The following is a 14,449-nucleotide window of genomic DNA, read 5'->3' as shown; positions in this document are numbered from 1 at the left end:
GAGGCCTCATCTGGAGTACTGTGTCCAGTTTTGGGCCCCACACTACAAAAAGGATGTGGAAAAATTGGAAAGAGTCCAGTGGAGGGCAACAAAAATGATTAGAGGGCTGGAGCACGTGACTTAGGAGGAGAGGCTGAGGGAACTGGGATTATTTAGTCTGCAGAAAAGAAGAATGAGGGGGGATTTGATAGCTCCTTTCAACTACCTGAAAGGGGGTTCCAAAGAGGATGGATCTAGACTGTTCTCAGTGGTAGCAGATGACAGAACAAGGAGTAATGGTCTCAAGTTGCAGTTGGGGAGGTTTAGGTTGGATATTAGGAAAAACTTTTTCACTAGGGGGGTGGTGAATCACTGGAATGGGTTACCTAGGGAGATGGTGGAATCTCCTTCCTTAGAGGTTTTTAAGGTCAGGCTGGACAAAGTCTCGGCTAGGATGATGTAGTTGGGAATTGGTCCTGCTTTGAGCAGAGCGTTGGACTAGATGACCTCCTGAGGTCCCTTCCAATCTGATAGTCCATGAGTCTCACATTAGTGTACAGACATCTAAGATACTGATTTGATTCCCCCTCCCCCCGTTCTATCTTATCTCTCCCTTATCCCTGCTATAACAGCCCGTGCTCCCCCAAATTCCGACCCTTCTCTCAGGTCTCCATGTTTTTGACTTACCTGTGTGGGCTTTGGTCACTTGCACCCTTGGAAACTAGTTTTAAAGCCCTCCTCACAAGGTTAACCAGTCTATATCCAAATATGCACTTCCCCTTCCTCGATAGGTGGACCCCATCTCTGCTTAGCAGTCCTTCCTGGAACAGCATCCTGTGGTCGAGGAAGCTAAAGCCCTCCTGGTGACACCATCCTTGCAGCCAGGCATTTGCCTCCAGGATGCATCTGGGCCCCTACCCTTGACCGGAAGGATTGAAGAGAACACCACCTGTGCTCCAAACTCAGTCACCCTTACTCCCGGAGCCTTGTAGTCACTTCTGATCTGCTGAGGGACATACCTCACAGTATCATTAGTGCCCACATGGATGAGTAACATGGGGTGAAGTACTGCCTGCTGCCAGAAGTAACCAGCAGCCATGTCCTCCCTGTGACAGAGCCATACCCTCCTCCCGCGGTGGTGTGACAGCAGTCCTCTGTAGCTGGATAGCTTCCTCAGCCTTGCATGTCTCCATATGAATACTCTCAAGGAATTCCTCATGGGCCCAGATGCTCCTCAGCCTAGCCACCACCTCCTGTAGCTCTCCCATTTGCTTCCTGAGAGATTCTACCAGCAGGCACCTTTCACACTGGATGGTCCCCCGAGCCTGGCTTTCTGTGTGTGGGAAATATAGCCCACAATCTTTGCAAATCCAAACCAAGATCTGGGTAGAGGCATCCATGGTTAGGTTGTCTGTCTGGATACAGGCGCAGGTGGAGGAGACAGGAGCAGCCTTGGCACTGGCGATGCAGCCCTTCCTCACCATAGCTATTATATTATGACTCCCTCCCACAAACTCCCTCTCAAACGCCCCTGGTTGCTAGTACGGTATTGCCACCCTTACTTGTGCGCTGCAGAAGCTGGGCCCTCAATAAGCAGCCACCACTATTACCAATAAAACAACAAGGTTTGGCCATTAGTTCCATCAAAGTCTATCTAGCAGCTATTTTGGCCTTCCACCCTCCAACTATGGTTGTTCTTGTTTTTCAATTCTGTGTCAATATGTTTTTCGAAGGGTCTGGAAAGGTTGTACCCTCAGGTAGATGATCCTTTTCTCTTGGGACTTGAACCTTGTTTTGTCAGGACTAATGGGTCCTCCCTTTGAGCCCTTAGCTACCCTGTTCCTTGTTGCATCTCTCGATGAAGGTGGCCTTCATAGTGGCAATCACCTCATCCAGGAGAGTAGGTGAATTACATGGACACGGTTTATCTATGCCCCCATCCAAAAGTGGTATGTCTCTTTTCCATTTTAGTCACGCAACATACCTATTTTATTTATTTACAAATTCTCAAGCCCATAAGGACAAGGAGAATCCGAAGAAGGGAGAATCCGAAGAAGTGAGGTTTTTACTCACAAAAGCTTATGCCCAAATAAATCTGTTAGTCTTTAAGGTGCCACCAGACTCCTTGTTGTTTTTGTAGATACAGACTAACACGGCTACCCCCTGATACTTAAGGACAAGGAGTGATTACACATTTCGGATGTCAGGAGAGTGTTTGGTTCTGTCCAAATAGAATTCTAACAGTGTAGATTGTCTTCCTAATTATTTGTGGCAGTTGCAGACAGGATGAAGGGACTGTGTCTCTTCTCAGAAGATCTCATCTTGGATATTCTCCTGTATATGCTTGCGTTACAACTTGGCCAATGTAGCTATACCAAGCAGAGTAATAGCACATTCAACAAGATCTCGTGCGGCCTTGGTGGTCTTCCTAGCTCAAGTGCCTGTCCTGATCATTTGTAAAGCTGCAACATGGTCTTCAGAGCATACCTTTGTCTCATATCACGCCATCTCTCAGCAATCTTGTGATGATGCCAGGTTCGGACGTGTGGTTCTCCAATCCTTATTCAGGTTCCAATCCAACCTCCAGATAGAATTACTTGTGAGTCACCTGAAGTGGAATGAACATGTGCAATTATTCGAAGAAACGGTTATTGTTTCTGTAAGTGTTCTTCAAGATGTGTTGCATGTGTACATTCCATGATACACACCCTCGTTCTCCTCTATATTGGAGTCTTTCCGGTAAGAAGAAGGTGGGAGGTGGGGTTTGAGTTGGGGGTGGTTCTGCCTTTTACCATTGCACAGCAGTGTGAGGCAGTATAGGGCACATGCGCTGCCCCCATGTGTACTGCTGAGAGAAAATCTCCAACAGTACACTGGATGCACACACACCTGAAGTGGAATGGATGTGTGCAACACATTTCGAACAACAGTTACAGAACAGGTTAGTAACCATTTCTTATTTTGCAGTCCCCATTCTGCCTGTTTGTCTATATTTACTTGATTTGGCCTTTGTCTGTCTGCTTGTTAATTTTGGAATCACTTTCTAAAAATGCATGTAGAAAATCATGTTGACTAAAAATTTAAATACTGGTATATTTTAGGGATCAAATTAGTTATTCTTCTTTCTGATCACTAGTTCAGGTCCAGTACTTGGAAGAGTTTACTGATCCTGAAAGTAGTTTTTTCTCTTCCTACCACTAAGTGGGAAGTTATTCTAGCTCAGGCAAGCCATAAGGTGATGGTCCTATGCAATCCTGTTTTTCTGACTACTTTGTTTTTTTCTATTTTTTGTGATATTTTTGTATTGACTTATAATATGAAAACACAAAAAATTGAAAAAGTTAAATAACGTACTGCTGGGATATGTTTCCAAATACCACATACTTCGTAGGGTCTCCAGTAGAATTATGCAGTTTTACAACTCATCAAAGCTGCACGACCAGATAATACAAAACCAAACAACAGTACATAGACATAACACATTAGGGTGGGAGTTACAGTAGAAAAATAGGAGAAGACATAAATAGGAAAAGGAGGGTAGGAAGGGACTTGGGAGGGGAGGGAAAGGAGGAAGGGAGGAGCTAGGTGGATTGGAGGTCTGGTATTTAGTAGTTTCAATGATTTGTATCCGAATGTATCTAAAAATGGGGTCTAATTTCTTCGAACTCATAACTTGGCCATGAGTTTTAGCAGCTTATATCTGAGGCCTTGGCTACACTCAGGACTTCCCAGCACTGCCGCGGCGGCGCGAGTGTAGTCGCGCCATGCTGTAAGTACTTCACCTCTCTGAGGGGAATAGCGTGCAGCGCTGCGAGCGAGTGAGCTCTGATTACACTGGCACTTTACAGCGCTGTACTCGCTGTGCTCGGGGGGGGGGCGTTTTTACACCCCTGAGCGCAGCAAGTTGCAGCGCTGTACAGCACCAGTGTAGCCAAGGCTTAAGAGTTTAGAGTGGAAAGTTTCTGTTGTGTGGGCTTGGCAAAAAAATACATTCTCTGTTTGATCCAGCTGGGTGGCTGTAGAGTGGTAGCTGCTGGCTGGGAGCTTAGCTCTGAAGGCAGTGCCACCGTGCCACCGCTAGCAGCAGCACAGAAGTAAGGATGACATGGTATGGTATTTCCACCCTTCTGTGTTGCGGCCTTCAGAGCTGGGTCCTCAGCCAGCAGCTGCCACCATCTCTAAAGGCCGCAGTGAAGAAGGGTGGCATGGTATGGCACTCTGCACTGCTGCTGGCAGGGTACTGCCTTCAGAGCTGGGCACCCAGCCAGCAGCCGCCGCTCTCCAGCCACCCAGTTCTGAAGGCAGCGTTGCTGCCCGCCGTAGGCGCAGAAGTAAGTGGGGCAATACCATGACCTCCCTACAATAATCTTACGATTTCCCCCCTCCCCATGACCCACTTTTGTGTTGGGACCCCCAGTTTGAGAAATGCTAGTCTCCCCTGTGAAATCTGTATAATATAGGGTAAAAGTACACAAACGACCAGTTTTCCTGGGGAAGATCGTGTTTTCACGGCCGTGAATTTGGTAGGGCCCTAACTATAGGGCAGGTTCCCAGGCTCAGACTTGTCTATCTTCCTTGGGATGTAGGATGCCTTTGTACAGCTGCCCTAGACCCTGAAATGGTTGTTTGAACCCCTCTGAGATATCCCATCTCCTAGAACTGGAAGGGACCTTGAAAGGTCATCGAGTCCAGCCCCCTGCCTTCACTAGCAGGACCAAGTACTGATTTTGCCCCAGATCCCCAAGTGGTCCCCCTCAAGGATTGAACTCACAACCCTGGGTTTAGCAGGCCAATGCTCAAACCACTGAGCTATCCCTCCCCCCAGCCACTTGAGTCGCTTGCATGTGCTCCCTCAGAGTTCCACCTAGGTTGTAAGTACTCTGGGTTTCTAGTTTAACCCTTTCGGGGACTACATGGCAGGAAAGCAAGGAACACAGGCATAGCAAAGGATTTTCTTAACCACAGAGATTTTACTTCTAAATGACTCAGAGTTACAGATCTTTGAAAATAACACAAGTCCTGAGACATACTCTCCCTTAGTCTGAGCTCACTTTTTCTGTGAGCCTGAGGTTCGGCAGCATTTCAGGCTGGGCACGGTCCATCCTGTCCTCTCTTCCTTGCAAGTCATAAGAATATAAGAACGGCCATACCAAAGGTCCATCTGGCCCAGCATCCTGTCTTCCAACAGTGGTCAATACCAGGTGCTTCATAGGGAATGAACAGAACAGGTAATCATCACGTGATCCATCCCCTGTCGCCCATTCCCAGCTTCTGGCAAATAGAGGCTAGGGACACCTTCCATGTCCATCCTGGCTAATAGCCATTGATGGACCTATCCTACATGAATTTATCTAGTACTTTTTTGAACCCTGTTATAGTCTTGGCCTTCACAAGATCCTCTGGCAAAGAATTCCAGAGATTGACTGTATATTGTGCAAAGAAATATTTTTTTTGTTTATTTTAAATCTGCTGCCTATTAATTTCATGGGTGACTCCTAGTTCTTGTGTTTATGAGAAGGAGTAAATAACACGTCCTTATTTACTTTCTCCACACCCGTCATGATTTTTTAGGCCTCTATCATATCCCCCCTTAGTTGTCTTTTTTCCAAGCTGAAAAGTCCCAATCTTAATTGCTCCTCATACAGAAGCTGTTCCATATCCCACTTAATTTTTCTTGCCCTTTTCTGTACCTTTTCCAACTCCAATATATCTTTTTGAGATGGGGCGACCACATCTGCACGCAATGTTCAAGATGTGGGCGTACCATGGATTTATATAGAGGCAAGATGATATTTTCTGTCTTCTTAGTCCCTTTCTTAATGATTCTCAACATTCTGTTCGCTTTTTTGCTGCTTCACATTGAGTGGATGTTTTCAGAGAACTATCCACGATGACTCCAAGATCTTTCTTGAGTGGTAACAGCTAATTTACCTGTATAGTTTTATATTTATATTTCATTTTATATTTATCATGGGGTTATGTTTTCCAATGTGCATTACGTTGCATTTATCAACATTGAATTTCATCTGCCATTTAGTTGCTCAGTCACCCAGTTTTGAGAGATCCCTTGTAACTCTTTGCAGTCTGCTTTGAACTTAATTATCTTGAGTAGTTTTGTATCATCTGCAAATTTTGCCACCCAACTGTTTTCCCCTTTTTCCAGATCATTTATGAATATGTTGAACAGTACTGGTCCCAGTACAGACCCTTGGGGAACACTACTATTTACCTGTCTCCATTCTGAAAATTGACCATTTATTCCGACCCTTTGTTTTGTATCTTTTAACCAGTTACTGATCCAGGAGAGCACCTTCCCCCTTATCCCATGACAGTTTACTTTGCTTAAGAGCCTTTGGTGAGGGATCTTGTCAAAATCTGAAAATCTAAGTAAATTTTATATCCACTGGATTCCCCTTGTCCACATGCTTGTTGACTAGAATTCTAGTAAATTGGTGAGGCATGATTTCCCTTTACCAAAACCATGTTGATTCTTCCCCAACAAATCATGTTCATCTATGTGTCTGATAATTTTGTTCTTTATTATAGTTTCAACCAATTTGCCTGGTACTGAAGTTAGGCTTACTGGCCTGTAATTGCTGGCATCACCTCTGGATCCTTTTTAAAAAAAATTGGTGTCACAGAAGGTACTCTCCAGTCATCTGGTACAGAAGCTGATTTAAACTATAGGTTACATCCCACAGTTAATAGTTCTGTAATTTTACATTTTAGTTCCTTCAGAACTCTTGTATGACTACTGTGTGATCCTGGTGACTTATTACTGATTAGTTTATCAATTTGTTCCACAACCTCCTCTAATGACACCTCAATCTAGTACAGTTCCTCAGATTTGTCACCTAAAAAGAATGGCTCAGGTTTGGGAATCTCCTTTACATTCTCAGCCTTGAAGACCAATGCAAAGAATTCATTTAATTTTTCTGCAATGGCCTTATCGTCCTTGAGTGCTCCTTTAGCATCTTGATCAGTCAGTGGCCCCACTGGCTGTGAAGCAGGCTTCCTGCTTTTGATGTACTTAAAATTTTTTTTGCTGTTACTTTTTGAATCTTTGGCTAGCTGTTCTTCAAATTCTTTTTTGCCCTTCCTAATGTGTGCTCCTTACATCCTTGTGTGGGGATGGTCAGGTGTCAGGATCCTGCTCCTACATTAGTCCTCTATCTCTTTGATGTGCTGTCATGTTGACAAGCTTCAGCTTCACCAGTCATGCTTGTCTGTTTTTGTGGGCCCCTGTGTAGAGAGACCATTGCTCCATGGGGGTGGGCCAGTAATTGACATAATCTAAATTGATGTCCTCACATTGCTGTCTGATGGTTTAGGGATAGTCCTTCAGTGAAGTGTCAAAAAGCTTTCTCAGGCACTGCTACTGTCTGGGCATGTCCAGACATGTTACAGTGTCCAGTATTTCCATAGATAGTACATGACTGAATTAATAATTTGATGCAGACATATCCCACTGTATCACGGTGATATCTTCAAAATGTGTAAATTTAAAAAACACATTTGGTAAATGTTATCCCACTTTGCATGGCAGCTAATCAGTATAGTTCAGTTCTGCTCTGTTTACATCCAGTGTATTTTTAAAGAAACTAATTGTTACTAATATTGATATTCCTCACCTCTTTACATTTTAGCTGTCCCTTTTCCACCAACACATCGCTTGACATCTGAAGAAGTGTTTGATATAGATGGAAAACCTAGGGCTGACATTTTGAAGAATCACTTAGTAAAAGAAGGTCGGGTAGATGAAGAAATTGCACTTAGAATCATCAATGAGGGTGCTGCAATTCTACGAAGAGAGAAAACTATGATAGAAGTTGAAGCCCCAATTACAGGTAATACCTTTAGTTTATTTCTTTGATGCTTAAAGTAAAAATTTCACATCATTTTCATTAGAAGGCCTTTTCTTGGGGGGAAAATAAATGTAAAGATATCTTTATCATAACAATCATATTGAACTTTCCCTCAGAACTGCTTTTGTATAACTCTCCTTGAGTACTCGACATAATGTTGCATCAAAAAATGATGTGGAAGAAAGGAAGGAATAAAACATGTTTGGGAAAAGCAGGACTGTTAATACAATGTCAGCAGGCAAAGCAGTTTTTGTAATCATTGTAACAATAATAAATGTTACTAAAAGGTGTAATAATCCAGAAGAGAAAAATGAGCTTCAAAGAGAAGATTGGAATTGCAGTCTAAAATTTGTGGGATGGTGCTAGAGCATCCATTTGCTGAAATAAATATTTTGAACAGGAGTTGTGAATGAGGAATATTCATGATTGTTTTGCCCTAAGAATCCAAGTTTTCATGTGAAATGTGATGATCTCTTGGTAGTCTTAACTCAAACAAGTTAAGACCAACCTGATAAAATTGTTGTGTATTATAATACAATAGATAGGACCTGATCCAGTTGGAAAGTTGAAATGGCTTTTGTTTTTGAAAAGATACTGTAATGTTTTCAGGTTCTGACCAGTCACAGACCATATTTGATTTGCATAAAGATGCTACTTTAATCTTTTTAACTTTTTTTATTTTGACACAAATAACCAGATAGAAAATATCATAAATAAATATATAGCTGCCATTCAGAGTGAATACAAATTGATTATTTATGGGATCTTTTTTCAGATATTTTAAATGTTTAAATTAAATACATTTTTCTTTTAAAAATAAACCTGTTCATAATTTCAAAATCAATTTAACCTATGTTTAGGTCTAAACTTATTATGCTCTATTAAAATCATTACAGTTGAATTTAAAAAATAATTTAGTAGTACATGTTTGCTGCCAAAGTCTTCAAGAAAGTCAAACCATTGAACTGGTGGAAGTCATTGACTAAATACTTGGAACCAGAGTTTGTTAAATTGTTAAACCAGCTTTTGATAGCAGTCACCTCTTCTGCAGGTGTAGAGAGAATACTCTCTTCATTTCAATTTATTCAACTGGTTCACTTCAATGAATAGCTCATTCAGAGTTGAGAACCAATTGGGAATTGAAAAAAGCAGGAGAGCTTGTCTTCCTCTCCCAAGCTATCAATAAAAATGAAGTAGGAGGAGATGAGTTCTGAAATCTTGACAAACTTGCTGACCAGAAATAATCAGTTCAATTCACTAATTGCTGGTAAAACTTCCTTTGTTTAAAAAATCAGTTAGTTTTACATGTAAAATATGTTTTGATAAACATTTTTGAACTATAAAAATAATTTAAAATGTGCATATTTAATTAAATTCTAATTTCCATCCCAATGCAGTTTGACATGCGTAAAAAATTAATCCTCTAGTAAATAAAGAAATGTCATTCACAGTTTTTAAAAATAACTGAAAATTAAGAATTTGACTAAATGTATGTTAAACTATATAAATGAGTAAATAAATGTGTCTAGATCATAGAATCATAGAATATCAGGGTTGGAAGGGACCTCAGGAGGTCATCTAGTCCAACCCCCTGCTCAAAGCAGGACCAATTCCCAACTAAAGCATCCCAGCCAGGGCTTTGTCAAGCCTGACCTTAAAAACCTCTAAGGAAGGAGATTCCACCACCTCCCTAGGTAACCCATTCCAGTGCTTCACCACCCTCCTAGTGAAAAAGTTTTTCCTAATATCCAACCTAAACCTCCCCAACTGCAACTTGAGACCATTACTCCTTGTTCTGTCATCAGGTACCACTGAGAACAGTCTAGATTTAGCGTGTCCTACTTGTTAGCAAAAAAATACCAAATTTAGTGTAAAGGCTATATTTAGTTGTAAATCAACATGTTTTATTGTTTACCAGCCAAGAAGAATGAACCTTTCTTTAGGAAAGTATGTTGTGTCTCTGAAGTTAGTTTATAAATGTCATTTTTTCCATAAATAATAGACTTCTTGTTCATTAAAACAGTATTTTTGTTTCAGTGTGTGGTGATATTCATGGCCAGTTCTTCGATCTAATGAAGCTGTTTGAAGTTGGAGGATCACCAGCTAATACAAGATACCTCTTCCTTGGTGACTATGTAGACAGAGGTTATTTTAGTATAGAGGTAACTGCATACATTAATTTGTTCTGTCCTAAACCTTACTGTAAGAAAACATTTTTTATCTTCTTGTAAAATACACAGTTCTTCTGACCTCTGAATGTGAATTCTTCCTTGTTATGCTTCATACCATCCCAAAGACCTGTTGACCAAGAGATATTGACTAGTGCCTCAGCCTGCCCTTTTGGAACCACCAGTCCTACTGATTTCCCCACCTTCCCATAGCCATCTTTGCAGAGGATGGACTATAGGGCATCTGTAGCATTCACAATCTATGCTGCTCCATTAACATATAGCCAGGGGCACTAAGTATGTTGTATGTATCCTGTTGATTCTGAAATTGTCTCAAGTTTCATTGGTCCAGGAGTTTGGAAGCGTTGGAGAATTGGTCCAGAAAGAGTTGGATGGTAGATTACATTTAGAGTTTAACTTGACAATGTCTTTAAATTTTAAAGTTAATGTAAAAAAAAAAAAGTTTGACACAAATTAAGTTGTAAATATATTTGTTGGCATCGCTTTTTAAGTAGTCCTATGCTAGGGCATGATGCATGCTATTTTGTAGTGTTTTAAAATTGTAATGTTTCAGGAGCAGTATGCATATGTGTACCATTCAGGTGTGTGCACAGAGCTGTTTTGCGTTGTTAGGTGTGATAAGCAAAAGATAATGCAGTGATGCCTCAGAAATCAACATATAAAGAAAAGTTAAAATGAAAGACACTCCCCACAGCATTCCTTGAATCTTCATGACCTGTTTTGGTTGATTACAGAAATGCTTCTGCTTATAGTGTAAACACTGTTCTTGACAGAGGTGAAGGCTGTATTTGCATCCTTGCAGAACATCTGGAAACAATGTATCTTAAAACATTGGACCTTATTCAAGCTTTACAACCACAAGAGCAATGAAATGCTTTGGAGATGGGACTATATTCAGTATTTAATAAAAGCAGACTCATTTTATCCCCGCAGGCAGTGGGGACTTTTTTTCTTTTTAATAATATGCTTTTTAATAATATGCATATTAGCCAGTATAAACTTTAAAAAAACACTCAATAGTTCATAAAAAGACTTGCCTTTTTCCCATAGAATGACTTGCTTGCTTCATTGCTGTACAGAGTGTCTACTAATGGATCAGCACAGTTCATAGTTTGGTATTTGACTGGAGCAGGATTGCTGCAAGAGCATGGGAGGGCTATGCTTTGTGGACCTATGCAAAGGATGGAAAAGTATATTAAAATTACCTCCACCTCTGAAATTCCTGCTTTAGTCTTTGTTTGGTTATCCAACAGCTTATATCCAGTTTGACCTGGGCCTTTTTAAAATTATGTTTTTGATCACTTTTAAATCTCTTAGCTTGTTGTGTCTGTAATATTTGGTAAATAAAATGTTCAGTCCCTGATAGAAAAATGCTTGGTCTTTATTTTAATTTTGTGCTCAGAGACCTATTCTCACACAGTTCATTTTGAAGCATGTGTATTTCAGTAATTCTTTCCAGAGTTAAAATAAAACCTTAGTCTAGAGCAGGGATTCATAGTCCTTAGAATCATAGAAGATTAGGGTTGGAAGAGACCTCAGGAGGTCATCTAGTCCAATCCCCTGCTCAAAGCAGGACCAATCCCCAACTAAATCATCCCAGCCAAGGCTTTGTCAAGCCGGGCCTTAAAAACCTCGAAGGATAGAGATTACACCACCTGCCTAGGTAACCCATTCCAGTGCTTCACCACGTTCCTATTGAAATAGTGTTTCCTAATATCCAACCTAGACATCCCCCACTGCAACTTGAGACCATTGCTTCTTGTTCTGTCATCTGCCACCACTGAGAACAGCCGAGCTCCATCCTCTTTGGAAACCCCCTTCAGGTAGTTGAAGGCTGCTATCAAATCCCCTCTCACTCTTCTCTTCTGCAGACTAAACAAGCCAAGTTCCCTCAGCCTCTCCTCATAGGCCATGTGCCCCAGCCCCCTCATAATTTTTGTTGCCCTCCGCTGGACTCTCTCCAGTTTGTCCACATGCCTTCTGTAGTGGGGGCCCCAAAACTGGATGCAATACTCTAGGTGTGGCCTCATCAGTATATAGAATCATAGAATATCAGGGTTGGAAGGGACCTCAGAAGGTCATCTAGTCCAACCCCCTGCTCAAAGCAGGACCAATCCCCAGACAAATTTTTGCCCCAGATCCCTAAATGGCCCCCTCAAAAGTTGAACTCACAACCCTGGGTTTAGCAGGTCAATGCTCAAACCACTGAGCTATCCCTCCCCCCCCCCCCCCCCCCCCCAACCCTATCAGTGTCGAATAGAGGGGAATAATCACTTCCCTCAGTCTGCTGGCAATTGTTCCTACTAATACTGCCCAATATGCCGTTGGCCTTCTTGGCAACAAGGGCACACTGCTGACTCATATCCAACTTCTCATCCACTGTAATCCCCAGGTCCTTTTCTGCAGAACTGCTGCTTAGCCAGTCAGTCCCCAGCCTGTAGCAGTGCATGGGATTCTTCTTTCCTAAGTGCAAGACTCTGCACTTGTCCTTGTTGAACCTCATCAGATCTCTTTTGGCCCAATCCTCCAATTTGTCTAGGTGACTTCGGACCCTATCCCTACCCTCCAGCATATCTACCTCTCCCCCCAGCTTAGTGTCCTCTGCGAACTTGCTGAGGATGCAGTTAATCCCATCATCCAGATCATTAATAAAGATGTTGAACAAAATCGGCCCCAGGACTAACCTTTGGGGTACTCCACTTGACACCGGCTGCCAACTAGAGATCGAGCCGTTGACCACTACCCATGGAGCCCGACAATCTAGCCAGCTTTCTATCCATCTAGCCCATTTCAGTGCTGCAATAACACTCAGACAGGAGTCATTTTATACAGTATAGACAGATGCCCTAACTTTTAATATCGAAGGGCGAATCCTGTGGAAACTAATGGCTTCAGCATGAAGGTAGTCCAAGCTATTGGATCAAGATGCAGTTAACCTGTAAATTGTCTGTACTGCACTTCCATATTAAAAATAAGGTGCCATTAAGAGTTTTGTGGGTCACACTGGGCCACTCCTCACTTATTTTAAAACAAATGTCAGTGCAGAAAAGGTACTGCTACAACAATTGTGTGTTATTGAAAGGGATTTTTTTGGTTTTATACATACTGTCTGCTGTAAAGGCAAATGTATTTTTACTACTGCATGAATTGACATTAAAGTGCAAATTACCAATGGCTTGTTTAAATAACTCCTAAATGCATATAAATGACTAAAGAATCAAAAGGAAGCTACCATTTTGCCAGTCTCTTCTCTTACCAATATTTGTTTGCTCATTTAATGTACAAATTTACTTAGTGAATAATATTTACTTTTTAAATTTGTAAAAGTCTTTAGCCTTTATCCTTATCTGTTGATTAGTACTTCCTTTGTTACAAACTGTCAGCAGACGGGATTGCAGGCTGGGAAGCATTAATAAAGTGTTAATATTCTTTGAAATACAGTAGAACAGCTTATAGCTATGGAAATATTGAAAGACTGGCAGGTAGTTTTTAAAAAATGTGAAGAATTTGTTTAATATACATCTTTTTGTTAAGGATTGTTTTTCTGTCAGATATTTGAATTAATCTTTGGGGTCTTTCTTTATGTTAAGTATTTTGGGATATCTTTTGCAGTAAATGTATCTTTTAAAAAAATTTGAAGTATCCTTTTTTGTGTGAATACACGCTTTCTATTCCCCCCAAAAACAGTTTTGTTTTATTTTTTAAATAAGAGAATAGAGCGAATGATAGATTTAGACTTGTTCTTAGTCTTTAAAAGAAAAAAAAAACAAATAAAAATAACCTCTGAATCAGGTTGGTGTAGTTTGAAATTTATTTTTTCCTCTATGCTCAATCTAAAAAGTGCATTAGAATACTAAACAAACTGTAAACCCCAGATTGTCAGTGTTCTTGTCTCAGGTAGTAATGGATCTTAAATTAAGGGAGTTTTTCCTCCTGATGGTCTTCTGAAAATAGGGGGAGTACCGTATATACTCATTCATAAGCCGAATATTTTTGGTAAAAAAAGTAACGCATCAAAGAGTGGGGGTCGGCTTATAAAAGGGTATACACCAAAATGTAATGATTTTAAACTCTCTGGCAGGGGTCGGCAATCTATGGCACACGAGCTGATTTACTGTGGCACGCTGCTGCCAGCCTGGTGTCTCCGCTGCCGGCCTCGCACAGCCCGCTGCCGGCCTGGATGGATGGAACCCCAGACCGGCAGCGGGCTGAGCCGTTCAGCACGCTGCCAGCCTGGGGTCCCAGCCGCCGGTCCGCTCAGCCTGCTGCCAGTCGGGTTCCATCCGCCATCCCCTGTAAATGTAAAACGTATTACGGGCACGCGAAACCTTAAATTACCACGAATAAATGAAGACTTGGCACACCACTTCTGAAAGGCTGCCGACACCTGCTCTATGGAATCATTGAATTGAATAT

At 41.5% G+C, this 14,449-nt stretch overlaps 1 protein-coding gene across 11 annotated transcripts in view; it reads left to right on the top strand.

The window, feature by feature from the left end:
* Nucleotides 1-14,449, top strand: part of PPP3CB (protein phosphatase 3 catalytic subunit beta) — a 78,131-nt gene that overhangs the window by 18,897 nt on the left and 44,785 nt on the right. For all 11 annotated transcript variants that reach the window (XR_010589456.1, XR_006174366.2, XM_024107985.3 and 8 more), the window contains exons 2-3: nt 7,626-7,826; nt 9,882-10,006. Coding sequence is in view for 9 of the 11 variants with exons in the window: in XM_024107985.3 (XP_023963753.1) it covers nt 7,626-7,826; nt 9,882-10,006 (326 nt within the window). In the remaining 2 variants the exon portion in view is untranslated. The remainder of the gene's footprint in view (nt 1-7,625; nt 7,827-9,881; nt 10,007-14,449) is intronic.

The sequence above is a fragment of the Chrysemys picta genome, chromosome 7, assembly GCF_011386835.1.
Source record: "Chrysemys picta bellii isolate R12L10 chromosome 7, ASM1138683v2, whole genome shotgun sequence".
Classification (NCBI taxonomy): Eukaryota; Metazoa; Chordata; order Testudines; family Emydidae; genus Chrysemys; species Chrysemys picta.
Note: the sequence above shows the minus strand (reverse complement) of the source record. Positions and strands in the feature narration are given on the sequence as shown.